This window comes from Hyposmocoma kahamanoa, unplaced genomic scaffold (assembly GCF_003589595.1).
Source record: "Hyposmocoma kahamanoa isolate Upper Pololo Valley unplaced genomic scaffold, ASM358959v1 103776, whole genome shotgun sequence".
In the NCBI taxonomy this organism is placed as follows: domain Eukaryota; kingdom Metazoa; phylum Arthropoda; class Insecta; order Lepidoptera; family Cosmopterigidae; genus Hyposmocoma; species Hyposmocoma kahamanoa.
This window is the reverse complement of record NW_020653347.1, coordinates 3,903-30,742: the sequence shown is the minus strand read 5'-3', so window position 1 is coordinate 30,742 and position 26,840 is coordinate 3,903. Positions and strand designations below refer to the sequence as shown.

At 37.5% G+C, this 26,840-nt stretch overlaps 1 protein-coding gene across 4 annotated transcripts; it reads right to left on the bottom strand.

Annotated features, from left to right (window-relative positions):
- LOC113238647 lies at window positions 1–26,840 on the bottom strand. Of its 4 annotated transcripts, none has more exons than XM_026475486.1 (13): window positions 26,594–26,715; window positions 19,897–19,969; window positions 18,204–18,297; window positions 17,415–17,546; window positions 9,292–9,374; window positions 8,471–8,494; window positions 7,962–8,031; window positions 5,958–6,045; window positions 5,094–5,195; window positions 3,315–3,429; window positions 2,204–2,382; window positions 1,573–1,690; window positions 1–883 (listed from the first exon to the last, which is right to left on the bottom strand). In XM_026475486.1, exons 2-13 carry the CDS (start codon window positions 19,919–19,921, stop codon window positions 762–764), a joined length of 1,152 nt encoding a protein of 383 aa, XP_026331271.1. In that variant the 5' UTR covers window positions 19,922–19,969; window positions 26,594–26,715; the 3' UTR covers window positions 1–761. The 4 variants fall into 4 exon arrangements, with proteins under 4 accessions (XP_026331271.1, XP_026331276.1, XP_026331282.1 ...); XM_026475491.1 differs by having other exon boundaries at window positions 18,204–18,294; XM_026475497.1 differs by lacking the exon at window positions 8,471–8,494 and having other exon boundaries at window positions 26,594–26,710.

Here is a 26,840-nt window from a genome sequence, read left to right as displayed (position 1 = left end):
CCTGCAGGCTGCTGATACGACCTTGAACGTTGTAGATTTGCTCGATGAAGGTACAGTCGGGAACGCAGTTGACTTGTTCGCGATTCTTTCAAGTTTGGGAAGTCAATGATGCGGGGTCCGTGTTCGAAGGATATTATCGGACCGGTGAACTTGAATTCAGACTTCGGCTTTGAATTCGGTTCGGGTATGTAGTGAGGGTTCAAGTGCGGTGGTCGCGGTTGGAACTCCGGATGGGAAGTTATATTCGTTGGTACCGTAACAGGATGCGCAAATACTCGTTCAGGTTCCGTTCGATCGGACTCTCTCGGTCGCTGATCTGGATGTGAACGTCGCAGAGTCGATTCTGCAGGTTGCACGGGTCCTGTCGAACGGTTCTCATTCGATCCGGGATGATCGTCTTCAATTTCAATTACACGTGGACCATCAGCGTCCAGCAGATCGAATATATTCAGAGCTGTCGATTTACAGCGGAAGGGACGTCCCAGGGGACGCAGCGGCGGACTTAGATTTTGGTGAGGTGCACGAGAAACGCCTACGGCTTCGTTTGTGTCAACGACGCGAAGTCCAGCGCGCCGAGAGAGGCGGGCGTCGATCGCCGGGGCCGGCCGGTGGTCGTTGTTGTGGCGGAAGGTGCCCTGGAAGTGGTCGACCTGCGCGGGCAGGCGCAGGCCCAGGGACAGGTACAGGTCGGTGGCGCGGGGCTGGACGGCGTCGTACTCGCTGAAGCAGCGGCGGGCGGCCCGGGGGGGCCGGGGCGCCTGCTACAAGGCGTGCGCCGGCGAGTACAGGTCGGGCTCCAGGCGGCGCACGCGCACGCGCTGCCGGTAGTGGTACTCCTTCAGGTAGGCGCGCAGCCGGGCCGGCAGCGGCAGTTTCTCCACACCTGTTCAGCGGACACGTTACGGTTTTTGTAATCACGTTTCTACTTTATTTCAGAATTTTTTTATTTTTTTAACTGCCTCCGTGGCCGAACGGTTACCATGCCGGACTGCCACGTAGAGGTCCCAGGTTCGATTCCCGGGCCGGGAGAAATATTTGTATGACCTACATTTGTTTCTATCGTGAGTTTGGGTGTAATTTGTGGTTGTCTATGTGTGTGTCCATGGCACCCGCGACACAGGGTTTCCCTAGTGCGGGGTTATGTTGAGTGTGTGCGTTATTATTATGTTATTATTATTAACGAAGTTAAAGCCATTTCAAAAATGACACACTACATGTGTTCTAATTAGTTCAGTTGATATAAAAAAATATATCTTTGGTATATGTAATGTCACCTATTGAATACAACGGTTTTTTTGTAAAATTTAAGAGGTAAGTTTGTGCTTTTTTAATATCGTGAAAATTTTTAGAAATCGTGTTTTCACACGGTGTATACCCTCACTTTTACTATATATTTTTTTGCAAGGTGATTGATTCAACAGTTTCACTGTTTGCGGAATCAACCAAAGCCATTTCAGGTTGTATAGACTTTAAAGACTATGACACCCGCTTGTCTAAAAAATGACTATACATTCCAGCCTTGAGGAGCCCCAAATTGCCGTACAAAGGGCCAACGTGGAGCAGGACACTGACCGTCATAGGTGGTGTGCGAGACGATGACGGCCCTGGCGAGCTGCTGCAGCGCGAAGGGCTGCGTGCGCGGCAGAGGCGCCGTCAGCATCGGCTCGAAGAACATCACGCACGCCGGGTCCTGGTCACATTACCGTAACATTACTATTTTATACTTAACTAACTATATGAGCTGTGTCAGTTAATATTTCTTAATAAATTCTGTATGCGAGTCAAAAGAGCTCGACGACAATTGACACAGTACCTTTTAGTACTCGATACGCCCGACTCAGTATAAAGTGCTCTATAATTATTTTCTAACAGTGCTCCAGTTCAATACTTTTTAATACTCGATAAATCCGACCAGTACCTTTTAGTACTCGATAAACCCGATTAAGTACTTTGTAGCGCTCGATAAGTGCCGATTCGATAGTTTTTAGTGCTCCATAAACCCCGACTCAGTACTTTAAGTACTCGATAAGTCCTGACTCAGTACCTTTTAATATTCGGTAAACCCGACCAGTTAAGTCGAGTACTAAAAGGTACTCTTTTAGTACTCGACTCGACAAGTTCCGACTCTACTGAGTTTTACTTTTTAGTACTCGATAAGCCCGACTCAGTATCTTTTAGTACTCGATAAGCTCCGATTCAGTACCTTGTAGTGCTCAATGAGCCCGGTGACTGTGGGCGCGGCGAAGACGGCAGGGTCATGGGAGTCGAACGAGAATCGATGCTGGTAGTGCTCGATGCGAGCGTGCAGCGACCGCCCGTACTTGCGGAACGACACCGAGAACAGGTGCTCTTCTTGGGCAGAATCACGGAGGAGGAACGTGCCTGGAATTGCAAAATAATTATCAGCTATTGCCCATACTGTCCCATGGTGAAATTACAGGCACATGGGACTTGTTAACTTATGTCTCAGGGTGACACTGCAACTGTTATGGACAGGCGTGTAGCTTACCATTCGTCCCGTCACTTGATATTATTAAAACAAAACCTATTCCTGACTTATACTTAAAAAGTTTATTTCTCGAATTGGTTCTACAGTCTAAAGTTACAAGCACTACACAAAATAAATTCTATTCTGTGTTAAAAAGAATAATAAATAATAATTAATTCACAAAAAACAGTGATAGACATTACGTTAATACGAGGAATAAACATAATATGGTTGTTCTTATCGAATTCTAAGGTGTTCGCGATTGTCTTGTCAGTGACTTTGACATTGACACGGTCGTCAACCGTGGCCATGGGACCTGAGAGCCCGAAACGTTGGTTTGTTTGAAAAAACAAATACACGCGATTTAAATCCGGAATAGTTTCATTTCCTATGGTTGTTCTTGAAAGTCGTCTTCACGAAATCACAAATTCATTTAAAGGGCAATGTATATCGACCGCTCCTACGTAAACTATCGTATGTCGAAATTGCCAAGTTTAAGGGGAGCGTTTTAAAGTTTTGAATTCACTGTAATGAGCATAACACGTGACTTTAGCATTTCACAGTTTTATTCGGGATAACACGTTACTTTAAAACTCATTCTCGAATAAAACTGAGAAATGCTAAATTTACGTGTTATGCACATTTCAGTGAATTCAGAACTTTAAAACGCTCCCTTGTAAACTTGGCAAGTTGGACATACGATACTTTACGTAGGAGGGATCGATATGCTTCTATCACAAGTTTTCAGCTGATATTCAAAATTTGCCATTTACGAGGTATAAAATTAAAGTGTCTGGGGATTAAGTATGTCGAAATTTCCACCTACCTTCTGGTTTGTTATCCAGAAGCCTTTCAGCCTCGTACCGGTCCATCTTGCCCCAATAATACGAGCATGCTGTAATCTCTTGAAGATCTGGAACTAGGCAGTGGATGTAGTCCACCTGTAAAACATTTTTATATCATTATTATGAGTGCCTCTATTATGACCAGAGATCGAAATTAGGGTTTGCAATATTTGCCCACTTTTGGTATACGGATGATTCGAATAATATATTTTTTTTTTATCCAAATATATTAACAACATCGGTTTTCAAAAATAGACTACAAATCTTCTTGTTATTACAAAAATAAAAATAATCATTTGATATTGTACAATAATATGCAAATTATTTTAACATATAAAATATTAATGATATTGTAAAAAAAAATTTTTTTTTTATATTAGGGTCGTAACAGTCATTCATCGTAACAGTAAGTATAGGGCATGAACAATTTAATCATAAAAGAATTGGGAAAATATGAGAATGGCCGTGACTTAAATTCCACTTATGAAATTTTGCATCCCTGTTGTGTTACGATTTCGAATTATATCCGTACACAAAACAGTTTATTATATATAAATAACTCGATGAACGTATTCAATAAAATTTTAAAACACGCACAACAACGAAACTTAAACTAAATAAGGTATAAAAATACTGCTTATAGGCGGTTGTAGATCACGTTTAGCTCATTGCACATGAATTAATAACTAAAATTTGATTGTTTGTTATGATAAAGAGGGCAGAATACACGGGGTGAATAATACCACCCTTTGTAATCCCGTGTACGATATAAAAATAATATTAATTCTTTATTTAAACAGAAACGTTACATTTGATTGTAAGGCCCTGGCTTCTGAGCTAGGTTCAATGACCTGTGTTACGGAAATCTGCGTCTTCTCTTTTTAATAATTAGTTACACTTATTTATTTCTGGTAGTTTACATACCTACCATTACGTATTATATAGTAGTTTATATGACTGTTACATAATGAAAGGCATTAAAACACGAGTGTGGGTTTCATAAAAACATCACACGAGTGTTTTAATGCCTAATTATGTACAGTTACATACACTACTTTATCTTTACATATATTATAAGCTCTCTATGATGTGTTCAGGAACCGCATGTCACGACTGGCGAAATGGCGGCAAATAAAAAGTTTTCTCACCTATGTCATGCAGCCGTTTTTTTTTTATTCATAGACAAACTGGAGTCGGCCCCAACTATCGATTTCGACAAGTAACGTGTGAAATTTGTTAAAATAGTTTGCTATTCACAATTCATTTCGAATAAAACTTCACCTCGTCTGATATTAGAATTGAGGTCCAATTAAATTGGTTTTGTTTTTCAGAGATGTTCGAAATTTGGATGTAATAATAAAATCGAATTCGATGTTATTATGAAGCCATAATAACATTTTCATAGATAAGAAATTTGTTCTAACAAAACAGTTTCTCTTTATGCTGGTCGTAATGTGTGGTTTTTGAACACATCATAAAGGGTTTATGATACGTGTGTAGATAAAGTATTTATTTTTACTGAAGAAGCAATTCAATTTGATCATAATCAAGAGCCAGAAGGAAATGTGTAATTTTATATTTCGTCTCACGATATGAATGAGACAGATGCACTATTGATAAAGGGTGCAGTAGCAGTGATCATAGGATCTTTGCAATTTAAAGCTCTGAATGGCACTGGAATTGTTGTGGGTAGACGTACCGATTGCCACCAGGCAAAAAATAATAATCTCGACTGTTTTTATCAAGTAAGGCAGACGCACCTGCGTGTGTACTTTTCCGTGTGGCGGCATGGCCTGCGCAGGCGCCGCGGGCAGCGACGGCGCGCGCAACAGCAGTGCGCGCAGCTCTCCGCCGCATACCACCTGGAATATACCATAAATACACTTAGCTAATCACACTTAGTGTCTCGCACATTGAAAGCAACACTGTCACTAAACGAAAAATCGCTCTTGCGAAACAAGGATTTCTGGAAATAAGTTTAAATCTGAAAACTGAGATTTTCGTTCGGTAATGGTGTTGATTTCGACGTGGGATATAATCTCTTTTGCCACTCCACTTTCATTCATACGTCCACAGGCCTACCGTCTATCAGTCGGTCCCTGGGAGTCCGAAACAACATCCGTCCGAAACAATAAACAAACATTAATTGGGAATTTTTATTCCCTTTTTTTTACCACCCGGCAACTACTGGGATATTATCAGATCTTGTGCTATGAGAAATATGTATAAATGTTCTGTGTCTCACGAACTACACACTTCTAATATAAGTACATATTTAGTAATGTAAGTACATAGTTAATTAAGTATATATAAAATTAATAATTAGATTGCAATACCCTAACAGGGTCTATGTTCATACGGTATAACAATCTCCGTACTAATGATGAAATAAAGAAATAAATATTTGAAATTCCATTTGTCGCTAGTGACATCTGGTAACATAATGGGTTTTCTTTTCCCCATTTGTCGCCAGTGGGAATAAGCCGAAAAATCTTGTTTAAATTATCCCGTGTACAGCGCGACATAATTGTGACGTAAACTATCCCTCCTCCCGCAACGCGCAGCTACCTCAGGTACCGACTCGGTTAAGCGGCAGGCCAGTAGATAGCCAACAAAGTAGGTACCTGGAAGTGTGGATGCAATCGAATAGACCCATCATTCTGCTGAGTGAGCTCGTTGCGGCTGCCAGTGTGTGAAGCTTCGCCTTCAGCTCTGCAAAAGATCATAACTCATTTTTTAAATTATATGTAATGGCGGCACTGTACATGGCTACTTGTATTCGCTATTGACGTATTTCGAAAAATATTTGACGTACAGACAAACAAGCAAACGCTGACAAATATGACCGTCTACACACGGTGCCCAATAAGGAGTTTAAATAATGAATGTCTTTTTTATTTTTTTTTATAATGTGACGGGATGAACAAGTCGTGCGCCTGATGGTAAGCTACATGCCTGTCCATGACAGTTGCAGTGTCACTCGAGCTTAAAGCTCTTGTAAGATCTGAGGGGCACTGCCACTGCTCCAGTCACCCTAAGACATAAGTTGACAAGTTCCATGTGCCTGCAATTTCACCAGAACCCCTTATCCTTCAAAACCGGAACACAATAATGCTGACATTGCTGCTTGGCGGCAGAAATAGGAAAGGTGGCAGTACTTCCCAGGACGAATTCTTTCACAAAATGTACATCCTTACTGAATCTATCTCCACCAATCTACTAAAAAAGGCGAAAAGTAGACACATGTGAACGGTTTGTGACCTGGATTACAATTTGTCGACCGCATACTTTTTTTTAGTAAATAAGTGCGCATTTGACATCTATCCCACTTGATAGAATGCACACTTAAATAGTGCCTATTCAATCTCACCTTGAAAAGGCCCAAGTTATAGCGTTCGAGGAACAAGTCTGCAGGAAGGAAATTCTACTCCTTTGCCGTTAGCCATGTAAATCCACAACATAGGCGCGGAACCCCAGTCACGATGCTGGCATGGGGAAGGCGGCATGAAGAAGGCGAATTTAATCATGCAATTCCATAGCAAACTCTCCGTGATATATCAAGTTCTTCTTCTTAGTGTGCCGCTCTACGAAGGTTGGCGAAAGAGGGAACATGTGCCAAGGTGGAACCAGTCTCTGAAACCACGAGGTTTTTCTTCTGCCACAACTACGCTTTCATTGTATTTTTCCATGCATTATTATAGTTGAAGAATCCTGTATCTATTGCCCCTTATTACGAATGCCAAGCATACGTCTGTACAGCCACATATCAAAGGACTCCAGTTGTGAGGATAATGTTGGGTTCAGGGTCCAACATTCCATACCAAACAGCATGATACTTATTGACTAAAATAACGGATAATTCACGTATTTAAGTCGAATTTTTTATCGACACGTTTCAAACCAATTCGTGGTCCTTAATCGTGAGATTCCGCGTCGAAACTCGACGGAAATTGCGCGTTAAAGTCCTAGCAGCCCGATCACTCTGTACAGCTGCGGGTGCAGTCGGCGTTGGCGAGAAACTACCCTCGATTGCTTTGTTTTACGTAACAACGTCGCTTTCTAAAGTCTCGTCTACACTAACCACTGATGTAGTGCGTCGACTCCGAATAAGCAAGATTCTTATATATCGATCAGCCCTACGTAAAGTATCGTATGTCGAAGTTGCCAAGTTTGCAGGGGCGCCTTTTAAAGTTCTGAATTCACTGAAATAAGCACAACACGTGCTTTTAGTATTTGTCAGTTTTATTCGGCAAAGTCGTTACTCACATAGAGTATTATAAAATCCTAGATTTCGGTTAGATGATGTGTGATCATCTATTAAATGATCACTCTATGTGAGTAACGAGCTTTGCCGAATAAAACGGAGATCTTTAAAAGGCTCCCCTGTAAACTTGGCAATTTCGACTTACGATACTTTACGTAGGAGCGGTCGATATATCAAGTAGAAAACCGATAAACAAGCAACTTTTGCAGGCAAGTTGTTTGTGTAATTGGGGTGTACATTTATTAGTGATCTTTCAAAATTGAAAACTTATAGGCATTGAACTAAGAACACTCTCTTATAGGCCATATGAAGGCAGTTAAAATCTATGAAAAGTGAAGAATGTATAGTGGATTGTTACACTTACGGTCTTGCAGCTACTGATAGCACGTACACCTCAGCGGTCGGGTCGCCAATGTCCCTTGTTGAGTCGCCGTCTGTAAACGAACAATGACATATTTTTTTCTAGGAGACGTGAGTTCGAATCCGGCGAGATCGAAGGAATTTTTTCAAAGCGTTCGATCTTTGTATTATTAATTATATCAAACTAGTGGTAGTAATTTCATAAAAAATAATTGAATATCAATTCAATAAAAATTTAATTACAGTTAATAGGGACATCTCTACCCAGGGCTGGTAGCTGTAAAGTTACCTAATTGGGTGACGAAATATTTTCATAGATTTTTCATAGGTGGCGCTACGGCTAAAAATCGTTGAAAACCAAATACAAAAGATCCGACAAAAAACACAAAGAAGAATTCCTGAGGCCCACTAGTTCGTTCCGAAGTGTTCGTCTTTCTTCATCTTTATATTAATAATTATGACAGTTTAAAAGATCTCTGTCTAACAAGCGCAACACTATGTAACTTTACTTACCTGCTCTCAAAATCGGAGTAAGACCTATAATTAACAATTATTTATTGGTGAGAACTTTAAAAACTATAACTTAATAATTTAGTAAAAAAACTTCATCACACTTGCTTGATAGCATGAGTAATAAAACCCTCGGGCCTTTTTTGTTCCCATAACAGCCATGGTCGGTAAGGAGTTTTTTTTAATTTATAGCACGATATACTTACATAAGTCAGGTGCAGGTTGAAGCAAGGAGGTTAATTAAGTTCAAAATTAAAACATTCAAAAGTACATAGGAAATGAAACTATTTTTCCGGATTTAAATCGCGTATATTTGTTTTTTCAAACAAACCGACGTTTCGGGCCCTTTACAGGTCCCATGGTCACGGTTGACTGGCAGATACGCGATTTAAATCCGGAAAAATAGTTTCATTTCCTATGTGTAACAATCGCGAAAACCTAAGAACTCGATATTCAAAAGTACAGTAAAAAAAAAAAAACAAAACTCGAGATATTAAGTCCCTCAGCCTTCTTCCTTCTTCTTAATTTCTTATTTACCGTCTTTAATACACAATGTATTATTTCATCACACTTCTACGTAAATAATATGATTGTACGCAGTCTAACTTGACTATAATGCTTTAAATAATACGATCGGGCCGTTTTTCTTCTTATTACACGACCATGGCTGTATGGATGGATGGTTTCAACTCTAATTAGAAAATAAGTTTCCACCATCCCTCTACACTCAACAAGTTAAAATACCAAAAAGTACCTAGTATCTCGACTCGCGCGAGAGATTAGGCGAATTCAACTCTGCTGGACAAGGTCTTAGTTAAAATTACCTGTATTCAAGACGAAAGCGTCAAGTTCCCTGCGCAGGTCTCGCGTCAAATCCCGAGTGCCTATAGTAAGCACTGTAGCCAATCTGTAATACAAAAAAAAGATACATTTATTTTTTTATTAGGCTGAAAACTCATGTTGGTGGGAGGTTTTAAAAGATCGGACAGATATTGTCTTTGGTTGGTTTTGTGAGAGAATAGCTCGGGCGAGCCATATTAGGTAAGATAAGTTGAATTGTATTTAAATTTTTAAATATGTCTAGTTGTTGTAATTTTATATTCAATTTTAATTAAATAATCGTTGTAATATTGCTGTTTAATTTCCTCGCAATCGATATGAAAAGCAGAGTGTATAACTCGTTCATAAAACCCATTTTACCCTCGACTTAAGTATCCACTCGAGCCGCAGGCGAGGATACTCGTCTTGGGTAAAATGGAGCGTTTTATGCACTTGTTGTACAATCTACTATTTTTTGTGCAATTACTCCACTAGTTTGTTATAATTAGTAATACATAGATCCAACACACAGAAAAAAAATTAACCGCTAAAATGTCGTTGAAAAAACGAAATACAAAGATACGACGCAAGCACATAGAAAAATTCGTGAGGTCCGCTGGTTCGTTCCGTGGCTTAGTTGGTATAGCGTCTGGCACGGTATGCTAGAAGACGTCGGTTCGAATCCGGCCGGATCGAAGGAATTTTTTCTGAGTGTTCGATCTTTGAATTAATAATTATAACAAATAAGTTGAATTATGTTGTAATTCTGTTACTCATCTTAACTGCCTCTGTAGCCGAACGGTTACCATACTTGACAGCCACGCAGAGGTCTCGGTTCGATTCGCGGGCCGAGAGAAATATTTGTAAGGCCTACATTTATTTCTCTCTCTCACCTGGGTGTAATTTGTGGTACGTGTGTCCATGGCACCCGCGATACAGGGTTTCCCTAGTGAGGGACTATGGGTGTGAACGCGTTATAATTATCTATTGTTGATTGATTATACTGATAAATACTGTGAAAGTGACTTTTACCATGGGGTCCCAACTCATACAAAATATTTTTAGTACAAAAAAATAATCATAGATGCCGCCATGGATAGCCTGTTGGATATTAAGTAAGCGAAATTGGCAATTTAAGCCGTAGTTACGTAATTACAAGTAAAAACTAAAATATTTCATGATAAAAATGAATATTTTCTCTCAATCAACACATTTTTTAAAAGAAAAATACACAACTAATAGACTTTAACACAGCTATTGTTTATCAAGTCAACGCCATCTATGGCCCATACGCGCCGTCAGCTCTATTGATTTAGCTAATGGATTGTCATTTAGCTAATGCATTGTCATTTTATTTTGACCTGGTCACGCTAGATGGCCCTGATATTAAAAAACATAATAAACTACCTTCGCGTTTTGTTCCTCTATTTTGAAACGTTTCTTCAGTTTATTTATTTCTTAATTTTGTTTTATTTATTTTTTATTTTAAAGTTGTTAAATTAAATATCTAACAATATGAATGGTTTTAGTACTTAAAAACGTTTTTGATTATTTAATGATTTATTATTTTAAAACGTTGATTTTTTTATTGAATTGAACAAAACGCGCAATCGGTTGTTTACTTGTTTGTTTGTTTTGGAAGCGAAATTTTGCGAATTGACACGGATATTTTAAATGCTATATTAATTAAATACGACTAGTGCTTGAAATCTGGACTCCGACGAATCTCCCATACACTACGACTTTGCTTTGAAATCTGGACTCTGACGAATCTACCATACACGACGACTTGGCTACGGAAAACTTTACTGATCTCGGTTGCAACATCATCTGGGTTTCGTTGATTTTCGATTTAAACAAAACAAAATGTCACCGGTCAAATGTTCGTATTTTATGTGCAATTACACATTCAAACAAAGATCCATGTTTCGGTTCCCAATAAGCGATCCAGCCCGTTTAAAAGTTTGGATAAATAATTGCGGTAAGTCTTTCTGTATCATGTACCAGCTAAATATGTAATTGAAAAAAGTGTTGAAAAGCAGGTTTCAATGTAGGTTTTCAGATTTATTTAATTTTATTATTTCATTATAATGAATTAATTTTTGTTTTAGGTAACATGACCATAATGAATTACAATGAAAATATACTCCGTAACAGATACCTCTGTAGTGAGCATTTCGACAAAAAATGTATCCAAAATGAAAGTGGACTAAGAAAGAGGCTGTCGAAATTTGCAATACCTTTGCACTATAAAGATGATGAATGTAGCAGCAGGTCACATTCACCAGTTCCATCAACATCAAAAGGTAAACCTTTTGGTTTCAGTACCAACACTGTATTACTTGAGTGAACATGATGATGATGAATTACTTGAGAAAAAAAATTCATAAAAAAGTTATATGTATTCTTATACATAAATAATTTGTATTCTACTTCACTTGAAACTTCAATAATAAATGATGTTACATGGGATGGAAATCATTCCATCATCAGCGCATAACTTGATGATCATCATCGCATCAGCGCATAACTTGAATTTTAGCAAAGCCTTCTTCTGCTGTTACTATCAAAAGTAAAATGAACATATTAATTTGATAATGAACCATTTTTAATATATTGTTTTTTTTAATATAAATATGTAAGTGCGTATTTGACCTCTATCTCACCTGATGGCAAGTGCATGCACACCTAAATAATGCCTATTCACTCTCGCCTTGAAAAGGCACAAGTTATAATGTTCAGGGTACAAGTTTCTGGGAAGGGTATTCCACTCCATAGCCATTCGCTATATAAATGTGGAATCGTAACGCTTTGTGTCAATCTTTGGAATATCCACAACATATGGGTGGAACCTAAGCCTATGTCTAGTCCCCCGTGATGGAAAAGGAAAAATTAAATTGTGCCATTCCATTGCACACTCTCCATGGTATCTGCTAAAGTTTTCATCTTCATAAAATTTTAACTTATATTAAAATTTATACTTTATTTAGGCATTGTTATTATTCCGAGACTAGTGGGTTAAGTTAGTGAGTAAATGTGTTTGATTTATTTTTTTGTTTTAGTGCAAACTTCGTCACCTCTGAAAGTAATGACTCCTAAAAAGTTATATAGCAACAAAATGGTAAAAGAAAGGCTTCAACCCAAGTCACCTAGTGAAACCACAGTAGATTTTAGTACACCTAGAAGAAGAAAAAGGACTTCAGTTGATAATGATACACCAAGGTGTAAAAAATTAAAAATTAGTGTAAAAAATTCAAGTAAATTATTAAAAAAACAAAAAAATAAATATAATAGGCTAAAAAAGAATTTACTGAAAAAAAATTGTGTCAACTTAAAACACATAAATTTAAAGGAGATTTGGCGAAAGTGTTTACATGCATGCAATTTAAAAATAAAAGTAGACAATGGAATGAAGATGAAAAAATTTTTGCTTATCTTTATATTATAAGTCTCCAGCTACATATAAATATCTTTTAAAAGGAGGCCTGGTCCTAGCTGCTCCCACTATAATCCAAAATTGGCTCCAAGCTACAGATTGTCTGGCAGGTATTAATGAAGATGTTTTTCGTAATATTCAAATGAAATTTGCTGATCAACCAATTAAAGAAAAAGCCTGTGCTGTATGTTTTGATGAAATGAGTATCAAGACTGATTTGGAATATACAAAAAAATATGATTTGATTGAAGGATTTGAAAATTTTGGTGGTGGTGAGCATTCCTCCAAGGAAGCTAAGTATGCACTGGTGTTTGTTGCCAGAGGGATTTACATTAATTGGAAAATCCCTCTGGTATATTTCTTATCAAATCAGAATGTCATTGCTGAAAAGTTAATAATAATTATTAAATCCATAATTAATAAGTTATTTGTGATTGGATTATTGCCAAAAGTAATTATATGTGATCAAGCAACAACCAATGTCAAGGCAATCAAATCCTTGGGGGCAACAAAAGATGATCTTTTTTTTTTATTGAGAATCGCAAAATATTTTCGATCTATGATGTTCCTCATTTGATTAAAAATATAAGAAACAATTTACTTGATAATAATTACGATTTAAATGGCAATGAAATTTCGTTTGATGACATAATCAAGGTTTATAATATTGATAAAAGTAATAAAAGTAGTACACTTGAAGCCAAACAGTTTCCAAAAAATGAAAGTTAAGTTAGCCACACAAGTATTTAGTCGATCAGTAGCGGCCGCGATGGAGACGGCGATAGCCAGTGGAGAGCTGAAGAGTGACACCGTAAAGAATACAGTTGATTTTGTGAGAAATGTGAATGATTTGTTTGATTCATTAAATTCAAAATGTAAATTTGATAGAAATCCATTTAAATGCGCAATCACTGAAAACAAAGATTCTTTAGTTCATAAAACGTTAAGTAAAGGAAACGAAATGTTCAATCAATTGAAAAAAGTTACGATTTCCAAAAAAAAGGAGAAAAAATTGACGATTCCTCCCTGTTTTGAAGGCATACAGCAATCAATTAACGCTGTACTTCACTGTTTACTGAGGAATTTTCACAAGGCACTGAAGTCAAATTTCTTATGACAAATCGATTAAATCAAGATGTAATTGAAAATTTGTTTGGAATTTATAGAATGCGAGGTGGTTGTAACAGGAATCCAACATCAAAAAATTTAAGGTCCATGTTCCGATCAAATTTACTAAATAATTTAATCAAATTAGATAATACAAATTGTGAAATTGATCAAAGTCACTTTTTAAACACAGCTGAAGCTCAACAGCAAAATACACAACCTGAAATGTCATCATCGTCGACATTGACACACCCAATTGCTGGTCCATCATGTGCAGTCGCCTTGCCCGTTATTTCCTCCCCACCGGTTCAATCGTACACATCTCAAGGTAATCTAACCGTTATACCCCAAGAAATAACACTGGAAACTTGTTCTGTTGTGTATTTTGCTGGCTGGCTAGGCAAAGTGACAATAGATAAATTTGATTGCTCAATGTGTAAAGGAATTTTGATTAATAATGAAGTTGATTTGGCTGATAAGAAGCAATTGTTGTTGATTAATAAAACATATTCAAATTTGACAACACCAACACTTAAAGCCCCAACTGATTTTTTGTACTGCTTAGCAAATGAAATGCTTGATTTATTTAATAACAGCATCAATATGATCCACAAAACTGATTTGGTGGCAAATTTAATGAAAAGTGCTAAGTGCATTATAAACCTCCCAGATGATTACCATGATTACACTCATATTGATTTTTTAATAAACAAATTATTTGTAGTTAAAATTCACGATTATTGTAAATCAAGAAATAAATCATTTCAAGGACGAGCCAAATTAAGAATTCTCCAACATAAATAAGGAATTCAATGATGAATTGTTGAGCCCCGCATTCGGGAACATTTAAAAAAAGGTTTCGCTTATTGATTGTCAACTTGCTGCACTCGGCGATGGTCCTCGAGCCAGTGCGGTGACCAGGCTCTTGAGGTGTGGCATATTATATCTGCATTAGCTAAGCAATGGGGTCCACATATCAATAAATTATCGAAACGGCTTAGCTCTGCAGTGTACGCGATTAAAAAAATACGAAAACTGTCAGACGCCAAAACAGCTAGATTGGTTGAATTCATCTACTTTCACAGTTTAATGACATACCGCATTTTGCTTTGGGGTAATGCTGCCGACATTGACTTACGCCGATATTAATAGAACAGTATTTTTTTTATTCAAAATAGTGACAGACAACATTAACACGAGAAATAAAAATAAACTAGCTATTCTTGACAATTTTCTTTACAAAGTCATAAATTCATTTAAGGGGCAATGTATAAGCTTCAAAGGTTACTTTATTGTACAGCGTCTGCGTACTTGGATGACAAGAACCCGTGGTAGTGACCCGTTAAGCTCTTGCTGGTAGTCTCAATCTAAGATGTTTGAAATAAATATTGTAAATGTTAAAAGTATTCAAATGTATATTAAAAGAGTAGAGTAGAGTTTCTTGCTCATTCTTCTCGGGGGACTCTGCCTTACGAATGAGCAGTAGACTTTAATCAGTACGACGATTTCAAGCGTAATTTGCTTACTTATGAAATAAAGATGATTTGAATTTGTAATGAGAGTGATAATAAAACCGTTGCGCAGTGAACATGTTTTCTTTCAATAAGTCCACAATTCCCACATTTCTCATGGCGATCCAGGAGTATGCACTAATCTTTGTCCAGAGACCTGCCATTTTATGTTTTGACCTCTGGTCTCTTAGCAACTATTCGAAATCAGAGGTAAAAAAATGTTGGCGTCGCAAGCTTATCATACATATCCAGTACCTTGCCATCTGATTACGAAGTTGTTACGAGTCCAGGGGTAAATTGTAATTGTTTGATCACGCTATAGTCACAGACGTAAATTTGAAAATACCGAGACTGGCAGAAGTGCCATGTGATGTCGAGAGTCATTGATAATACCACAGATTTCTTACTGAACTACAGAGTTCACATTATGAGAGTGTGAGCGTGCTACAGTTCACTCTAATGTTTTAAAAAGTTAACTAAATAATACAATTGGTACGTACTAAAACATATGAAATTTCTGTTATATAATATATGCCCTAAAATATTATCTTCTTCCTAACTTTAATTTACTGAGATATTTGACTTCAAGAACAAGGGTAAAATATTGTGTCACACACCGCCACCGTCTAGGTAGGTAGTGTACCCAACTGATATCTTTTACATACATTATTTAATAAAAAGCAATAGTTTAGTAAAAACCAGTAACGTGGTTTTATTTCCGTACACAATATGTGACAGAACTTAGTATGTGGTTTTACGTAAGTATGTATCTACGTAAATTTTAAAGACGCAACAGGCCTAAGTTTAAATCTATTCATCGAATCAATCTAGCTAGTGATAAATGAAAACGCCATCTAGTTACTATGCAGGGTAATAAGCTTTCTACCTCCTACTTTGACGTCGCGTTATAGTCGCCATCTAGTGTACCTTAAACGAATCAAAATAGCTAGCGGAAGCTAAAAACTTAGCATGGACTCATTTTCTTGTATGGGACTGTGTATCTGTATATTCTGTAATCTGTGCTTTTACTCTACGTGGTAGGCTAATGACGTGATCTAACGCCTCTCAAGTAGAAGTCGTGGGTTCGAGTGCGGGCTTAAACCTCTGAGCTACGCTTACTCATCACTTCTAAAGTGTTTATTGTTCTGTAGGTGCGCTGGTGCCAACACGTATTGGAAGCCAAGACCCACTTCGGGTCGCTGAGCAAGTCAAAATCAAACAATCATTTATTCCATAGGTAAAATTTTTAACGTAATTTTTTTAAGCTAATGCTCGTTATCTACGCCGACCTCCCTGAGAAGAACGAGCAAGAAACTCTAGGGATTGCTCAAACTTAAATGCTATGGAATACTCTTTGAATCATAATTGTGTGGAATCAAGACTCGTGTTCTCTTTCCATACATCTTTAACTAACACGTATTCTATAATTTTGTAATAATATCACTTTTCAATTAAAATTCCGGAACCTTATTGTAAAAACGTACACAGTTCCCCAAAAAAGTCGTTTGCCTTAAACGAAATTCTGGTACCATGAGTTTGGACTTAAGTTCTAAGGTTCATATTATGGGATCATCTTGTTTGTTAATAAAATTAAGTATATTTTTACGAGCATATAAAATATTTCGAGAGAGTCACACAGATAGCCATGGAGCGTGTCATGCTCGGTATCAAGCTTATAGACCGTGTTCCCAATGTCCAGATCCGAAGTCGAACTAAGGTAAAGGACGTGGGGAACCGCATCACGAAGCTAAAGTGGAGCTGGGCAGGGCACTTGATACGGAGACATGATGACAGATGGAGTAAGGCGATAACTGAGTGGCGTCCAAGGACTGGATACAGGCGTCCAGCGGCGAGTCAGGCGGATGACATCGCAGGAATTGGGGGGAGAACCTGGATGAGATTGGCACGGGATCGTGGGGAGTGGCACAGAAACTTGGTGGCCTATACCCAGCAGTGGGTGAAGTCAGGCTGTATATAATGATGATGATAAAATATTTCAGTAAACGTACTGTGATGCCAGTTATGATACCAGTCTCAGCTAGCGGAGTAAGTAAGTATAAAGGTCGTTACCCACCTGTCATCAGACACGCGTCTGTACCCGGTGCACACGCAAGTGGGTCTGCGCCAGCGCCACTCGCGGCGTCGCCACTCGAACATGCCCACACCGCGACTCCGGGACGCTGTGCAGTTACATTCGCCGTGGCCTCTGGTAAAAATGAATAGTAGATTGTACAACAAGTGCATTAAACGCGCCATTGTAGGGCTAATGCTAACCGTAATGATCTCGGTGATAAACGACCCGGTCCAATCGGGTCCAATATCACTTTCAAATACGCTTGTACCTGCTCGGTCTTTAGAGGGAGCGATCCCAATTAGTTCATTCGGATAAAATAACTAATTCAGTCTTTTAGTTCCTTAGTTCAGTGGGATCTGGGAATTGGAAGGGAACAGGAACCGTTTCGGCCTTTCAAGGATACGGAATGAAATTATCCGATATGAAATTATTGTTTTCCCTCTTTGCTATTTTATTAATATTTTGATGGTACGAGTTGGCAAAGGTTCAATCGTGTATCTCACTCGAACTTGTACTAAAGGTCATGATAGTCCATTAATTGTCTCGTTCACTCCATTTCGCCTCGCGTCTATGGCCCCGTAAACAGATCCTATTCCGACTGAACTAAAAAGACCGTGCACAAGGAACTAGTTTCTTTCTTTTAATTACTTCCCTGGCGGAACTTTTCTAGGAGCTGCACTATTATTTTTACATGAGAATACTAATTGCACTGTTTCTCATTGCCTCTAAAATCTTAGTTAATCAATAAATAATAAAGGGCCTATAATTCCCAGAACATGAAATACAAACCTGTCGGTAATGGTTGTGACGTATCTGTGCACGGAAGTGGGCGCATCGTCGAGCCGCCGCCGATCCCAGCCGCCGCAGCCGCAGCTGCTGCCTGCTGAACAAGATATCATTGTTATTACGATTTATTGTGAAATAACTCTACCGTTTTAACATGATTAAAATTAGTATTTTATTAATCGTAAATTTTAGTTATTTTGAACTTTTACTTTTGACTAAATTATTAATATTTTATATTATGTATTTTGAATATTTAGACATCTCGATTTCGAAAATTTTAATGTACACCTCATATCAAAATCAAAATTATCTTTATTTCGTAGCTAAGCAAATTACACTTGAAATCGTAACATTTACACAATTTTTAAAACCATACCATCTTATCGTTTATATAATTCCTAACAGAATAATATCCTCTCCTTAGTACAGTTGGCTTTACATGATTTTTGAGCTTATCAAAGGAGAAGTCCAAAACAGCTTTTGTAATCTTATTATAATACTGAATTCCTTGCCCCACAAAAGAACCGAGAACCCTCTGAAGTCTTAACTTCGGTAAAACGAGCTTACATTTATGTCTAGTATTAAAATTATGTATGTCACTCCGTTTATTATTAATTATACAATACATTATTAAAACGCACAAAAAGTGATTTTTATTATCTCCAGTGTCAAGTCCTGTGTAGTGGCGAATTTAAGGATATTTCAATAAAACTTAGCAAATAGATTTAATAACACGTATTTTCGAGGTCGTTTTTTTTAGTACTCTGTACTGAGATTATCTTTGTCACTAACATAGCTTTTTAAGATAGTTTGTAAGATACTAACACTATTGGACTATACCATGTCGTTGTCTGAATAAATAATTATATTATTATTATTTGACTTCAACATTTAACAACTATTATTCTTACGCAGTTACTATTTCGATTAATGCTATGTGAATTTACATGTTTATAATTCAATCATACAAAAAGTACGTATTTTACGTACTTTGTACGGTATTTTTCGGCATTCTGCGCCACTAATGGCATCTACTAAGAGATTTTAAAACCTTCTTCGCTGCCGTCTAAAATCTCTTTCTAGATGTCACTAGTGGCGCAGAATGCCCGAAAAATTTTTAGGTTTTCGCATTTTCGCAATTGTTACACACAGGAAATGTAAAACCATGACCATGGGACCTGTAACGGGCCCGAAACGTTGGTTTGTTTAAAAAAAATCAAATACACCCAATTTAAATCCGGAAAAATAGTTTCATTTCCTAGTGTAGTTATTTGTAACTGCCTCCGTGGTCGAACGGTTACTATGCCGAATGCCACGCAGAGGTCCCAGGTTCGAGTCCGGGAGAAATATTTGTTGGCCTACATTTATTTCTCTCGTGAGTTTGGGTGTCATTTGTGGTTATCTATCTGTGTGTCCATGGCACCCGTGACACAGGGTTTTCCTAGTGCGGGGCTATGTAGAGTGTATGCGTTATTATTTTACAAAAAAAATTATACAATACATTTGAACAAAAAGCGACATCTACGTCAGTCTGAGGCACCTGTACAGGTGTTGGCTACGGTGAAGACGGTTCTAAAATCTGTCACTAGCGTCGCAGAATGCCCGAAAATCCTGTAAAAACATCTTAAAAAAAACACATAAGAAAATTTCGATAACTTTACCCATAGCTCACATATAATGTAAAGTTGTAACTTACATTTTTTGGAATTCTGTTGACCCATGGTGATGTGATTGGTCAACTATGGAAGGTTCGGCCGGCGAACCACCATCTGTAACAAAATACAAGTCACTTTTATGTTCACCCGTAGATTCGCACATTGTGATGGGGAAGTCAAAACTACTTTTGAAGGCGTTTTGTCAGAAATCAGAAACATTTATTGTATGATTTGGTAAAGTATACAGGTGTTACTTACAAGCGATTAAATCCACAATTCTTACCCAAGTCAGGCGTCTTAAAAATACAATTCAATTAAAATTTATTACAACTTGAATGTCAAAAATTAAAATTATAATTAAGTTAATTACACAATTGTCAAATATTTGATGTCTTTATACAAAAATCCTCAAGGTTGTAAAAAAACTTTATCAATTAAATTTTTATTGAATTGATATTCAATTCTTTTTTGTGAAATTATTCCACTAGTTTGTTATAATTATTAATACAAAGATAGAACACTTAGAAAAAATTCCTTCGATCCGGTCGGATTCGAACCGACGTCTTCTTGCATACCGTGCCAGACGCTATACCAACTAAGCCACGGAACAAACCAACGGACCTCACGAATTTTTCTATGTGCTTGCGTCGTGTCTTTGTATTTGTTGTGTTTTTTAACGACTTTTTAGTCGTAGCGCCATCTATGCGAAATCTATGAAAGATTTATTACCAAAATATACAACTATTTTTAAAGTGTAAAACACACTGAAGCGGATGGGGTCGGGCGCTAGCCGGGTCGGGAGCGCGGCAGTTGTAATTCCTTGTATTTATATGGACGACAACATACTACGTGCAGGCCCATAATTTTGTCATTGAAAAAAAAAAAACTGACTTCAAAAGTTTGCTTATCCACTTCATTCGTTTTCCATGGGATCCCCTCATCAGATTCTGATTTCTTGCTGACAACGTATAAAATTCTTTATACATTTTGTATTTTCTTGTCAGAAGTCACGGTGACGGTGATTTGTTGATTGCGTGTATTGTGTCAAGTGAAAAGTGCTTTTATTTGCGGAAAATAATTAGTAATTTGTGACAGCCGAAACGAATCCAGAACAGCATCAGGGCCACCTCGACAGTATACCCTTTCTAACAAAAAAAGAATTTTTAATACAGTTGCTCAAAACGTGGTATTTTTCGCACTACAAATCGTGCGGAAAGTTGGATTTCTCGCATTAGTGCTTTTTACTTTTCCAGTTTTTTTTAAATTTACTGTTGTTTTAAGTCTTAAACATAGAACTAAAGAGATTGTATATTTATTTCATATTTATGTGCTTTGTGACGTAAGTCATTCGTCATTACTATACTATATCTATGGAGAGACCGCATTTTTACACCTATGAAGTAAATGCTCCTTAGTAGCGATTATGTAGAAAATAAAGTAATATAAAATAGTAATTTTAATGTGGCTGAATACTGGCAACAGTTGCCATATTGAAAAAAGTCGGCCAAAAAAAGTACTAATTTTTTTCATCGCCTTTTTCACTAACTTTTTTAAATACTGTTTTATTTTACTTTCAATGTAGGTTTTTCGCAAATGTTATAAAAAACGTTGTTTGATACACATGCGGATTTGTCATTTTCACTTGTCTCGAGACTCGTGAATAATGACTAACTTTCCGCACTTGTATCAAAAATAACTATTTCAAAATTGATGCACTATTGATGGAGAAATTGGTGACACACAAATATGCCTATAAAATTTGAAGATTTCCTTCGATTTTCATGGGATCCCCTCATCAGATTTTAACTTGGTGACAATGGGACCATCACGAGAGTGCACCCTTTCAAACAAAAAAAAAGAATATTCTAAATCAATTAGCAATTGACGGAGATATCTGAAAACACACATACAGCCGAACATATAACCTCCTCATTTTTTTTGCTTATACTAGGGTAGTGTTGTTCTGAAGATCGGGTTTTCCGCCCGCTCGCACACACGGATTTACAACCCCCGTCCTCTCGACCCGAAACACGCCCGGTTCGCACCCGTTCCCTGTGTGTTTCACAAATTAATTAACAAGTTTAAAAACCCCAATTCATATCTAATTCTGTGTTACTTATCTAGTTCATTTTGTCAAATGTTTTCAATTGACGCCAATTAACAAACATCGTTAGCGTGGTCGAACTTTATGTCCGTTTGGAATACACAAGCTCATGTTGTTTGTGAAACAAGTCTCCATGCTTTGAGAGTAAGACCCCAGCTTTGGGTATCCAAACCTCTCGTTAGAGATCCGTGTCTTGCAGTAAGACATATCGATACCTTACAGGTAGCATAAAAGATCTGTAGTAGCAGTAGAGCTTGTGAAAGAGTTTGTCCAGGAAAATACTGCCACCTTACCAATTTCTGTCGCCAAGCAGTAATGTTAGCATTACTGTGTTCCGGTTTTGAAGTGTAAGGGTGCTGGTCAAATTACACAGAACTTGTTAACTTATGTCTCAAGCTGGATTTAAATACTAAAAGTTAAAAGAGATTAGCATTTTTACACTGACGTCACAGTACATTTACGAAATTGTTATTTTGTGTTACGAAAAACATTGACTTACAATTATATGGACGTCTTGTCCGCACTAAAACGTGTCCGAACTTATAGGGCGTTAAAATCGTATACAGAGCGTCATTTACGCTTTAGTCTTCGTTTGTTCGACTGACAGCGAAGCAAGCAAAATTAGACAGTACTGCGATGACATTACAATTTAAATTCAACGTTTTAGCTTTTTCATATTCCTTTACATGTCACTGCGTTTAAATAGGTTGACTTGGGACATTTTTTTCGTGGTTTTTGTATTAGACCCGTCGTCCATTTATTTGTAAGTCAATGACGAAAAACGTTAATTTTGTCTCAAATACGTTTAATTTACTTCAATAATCAGGGGCCATTTACACTACCATACCATAGATTTTTTAAATACACGTTTTAAACCACGTAAAGAGTACATTTTGAATATCAACTGGAAACTTATTATAATCTAGAAGCGTATACGCCTTTGTAACCTATGTGTACAAAGACATGAATTTGACAATGACACTTGTGTTATATGACTCATCACAATTGTCCTTAAAGAGACCAATGCAATTGCATTACATCTACAAGTATTTTGTAGTTTTTCATATAATATCAAATGACTGGGCAAACAAGTTGTGAGCGTGAAGGTAAGTGACATGCCTGTCCATGACAGTTGCAGTGCCGCGCAGATCTTTAAATCACAAAGATAATACAGGTCACTGTCAATGCGCCCAGACATAAGTTGACCAGTCCCATGTCCCTGTAATTTCACCTGTACTCTTATCCTTCAAAATAGGAACGTGGTTAAAGCTCATATTACTGCTTGGCAACAAAAATAAGCAAGATGACTAGTTGCCACATTGGAATTGCAAGCAACTGCAGAGAACATTCAAACACTACCACCACCCAGTAGTATTCGAAGAATGGATATCATCAAAAGACGAGCCTGCTCTGTACTAAAACAAACATAGATGACTTTAACAGGAAGTCAGTTCTGCAATAGTTTACCCCTTACAGCACAGGATGATACGATCGTGCGTTCAAGTTTGAAAAAATTTAGGGATAAAGTAATCAAGTTTACTGTTTCGGTCAACACCGATTGTTTGAGATCGATCAATATTAGCTGTTAATGTGTTCTAGGGTTACACACCTGTGCCAAGTGTGACCGTGTACGTGACGGACGGGAGGTCGAAAAGCAAGTTTTTTTAAATTTCATCATTTCATGTTTTCTGACCTATATATTATATAATTTACATACAAAGAATAATTAAACAGTGAAATTCATTGTTTGAAATTGTGGTTTGTATTCAGTCATAAAGTCATAAAACACGATCGTGCTTGTCAGGATGGAAATGACTAGATTAGTTTTATTTTTACTTAATTTTCTTTTTGGATTCAAGACATTAACATGCGATTTGGTTACTCAAATCATCGGAAACGTTGACTAATCGGAGTTAGGTGAATATGACCTTGAACATTGTGAACAGGAGATAGAAAGTGATAGTGATTCTTCATTGTCACGTTCTAGTTTCTCTATCAGCTCAGAAGAAATCGAACCTAAACCTGGATTGCTCTAGTCGTCGTGGTAGTCATCGCAGTTGTGGTAGGAGGTCGACATTCGCAGTTGTGGTAGGAGGTCGACATTCGCAGCCGTATATCTAATAAAGTCGTATTTGTAACCAGAAAGTCAATCAGTGGATACTCTCACCAGCCCAGACCAGCCCCATATTTTTCTACGTTAGTTTTGATTATAGTGACCTTCCCTACCGACAAGGGCACTATAACCTGTGGAATGGAAAAGAACATTATAAGTTCAGGTTCTGACCCCAGATCAGCCTGTACAGGGTTGTCACAGACCTCTGTCACTTGACTTCATCCGGTTGTTCGAGAGGCTAGTGCCTCGGGTGAGCCGCCACGGGTGCACATACAATATTTTCCAGATATTTCCTCCCTATTTTCCAGATAGGTAACGGAGCTGTAGGCACGCTCACTTCCCGACGCTGAAAAACGACGTCTCTCCAGTTTATAATAACCTAAGAGACTGAAGGGACCGGAGGGCATCCAGCTTATCCTCTGCTAGCTGACCACAATCCCCAGCGAATCGATACCCAAGTCCGGGGCCACCAGTGACGCCGCAAAGGCGTATCACTAGCAGAGGAACCAGCCCAGACCCGTCGTTTTTCAGAGGGTTCCGAATTCTCCACAGTCACTTCTATCATCCAGTCTTGGTCGATCTTCTAACAGTCCCCGTTCAAGTAACTCTGATGCTCACCAAAGTCGTGGTCAATCATCATCTATTCGAAGCCATACTTCTGTTCGGGAACGGTCACGATCAGAAAGGCGAAGTCGTTCGGCTGACGCACCGTCACCACATAGATCAAGGAAGTGGAGGCAAATGTCATATGATGGTAGGGATCAATTGTGGTCTCTCATCTCGGCCTACAACTGGAACTTGCCGCCCACCCTCTGATTATTTTCGTGAGTATTTTGACGAAGAATCGACGAAAAAGATCTCGATTAGTTAGTATTTTGCGTTAATTAATAATAAAATCATATTTTGTTATATTTAATGTGAAACATGTGAAACTGTGAAAAAATGAAAATGAAAATGTGAAACTTCTAGTTTCATTAATATAGTTGATTTTGTTGCTTTACAAGTCGCCTTTAATTAAAAATTTTTATTAAGTCATAACAAAAAACCACTAACGCTTTGGTAAGGTTAATGACGGGTTGCCATGATTGTGCGGGGGGGTTTTTGCAAGGGTTTTGGAAGAGGAGATATTTTTTGTATTTTTTTGTTTTTACTAACGGCATAAATGCTTAAAAAAATGCAACATCAAATCTTATCACATAAAATAATTTTGTCATGCTGAAAGGGTTATACCAATTAAAACCAAAGATTATGTTGACTCACCTACAGAAATAACCATGATGTAAACAATGAAAATTACTTAAGAATTTTTTCACACAAAAAAGAACACACACACAAATTTATTTGCAATTACTATTTCGACCCCTCCTACATAAAGCATTGTATGTCAAAATTGCCAAGTCTACAGGGGAGCGCTTTAAATAAGCATAACACGTAACTTTAGCATTTCTAAGTTTTAATCAACCAAACTTGTTACACACATAATGATCATCTAACCGATATATAGGATTTTATAATACTCTGTGTAACAAGCTTTGCCGAATAAAACTGAGAGATGCTAAAGTCACATGTTATGCTCTTTTCAGTGAATTCAGAACTTGAAGGCGCTCGGCAATTTCGACATTGATACTTTATGTAGGAGGGGTCGATTTATTCTAGTCAAAAAGAAGGGAGTTATATGTCCTTAACATCATAGCTCAAAATGAATGGCATAATAGCACTAGAGGTCGTTGTGAAAGAGTTCATCCAGGGAAGTACTGCCAAATAACCAGTTTCTACTGTCAAGCAGTAATGTAACAATATTGCGCAATGGTTTTGATGGGTAAGGTGGCATTGCAACCAGGCGTGCAACTTGTTTGTCCTGTCACTAAACTAACGTATCATAAAAAAATGTGTATTCTTTGAATTAACACAAGCCTCGGAAAACAAGTGATATACAAACTGGGTCAGCACGGCAGACTGTGACCAAAACCAAGGGATGATGATGGTGTGATGAAAACCTTGCTCACTGCTACCACACACTCAGCAGATTGGTTAGACGCTGAAGGTGACAATTTTCTTAACAGTGAAGTGATGAAGAAAGCATACACCAAACTATTGGTTAGGAATGGCAAAAGAACAAAGAATAGTACAATATCTAGCCTATAACATTCCACTACCATCCATGGATTACCCAAAAGCTATAATATATTCTTATATATATAATATTCTTGCCATTTAGCTACAGGTGCCTGCACCTGCCAACCTATCAAAGGTACATAGTGAAGAAAAACTGGGACATGTTGCAACAAGTTTCTGGATAAATTTGGTAAAAATAATAATAAATGGTGACCTCAGCAGAAAGTTGATTGAAAATAATAACAAATACAGTCTCTACTATAAACAATACTTACTAGTTAGAGGGGCAAACGTGAGTAATACTCGCTAAATAATATAAATAAAAATCTATACAAAGCGGCCATCTTGAATTGTGCATTTTGCACTGCAATAAAGTGCAATCTTTAAATAAACTTAAAATACTCACGTCTGTCGAAGTTAAATACGGTTTCTTCGTTTCCAACGTCGTTTTCGAGATAAAATTAAACACGGGAAATAAAAAATAACAAAAATTCAGGTCGAGAACAGAGAGCACTTTATATTTGTCCAAAAGATCGCCTTAAACCATTGTTTGATCACTGTATTGTGATGATATAATTAATTTTTATTATACTGCACTGCACTATTTACACAATTTACAGCAAATATTTACAGTTTTTTCAATAAATTTGCAC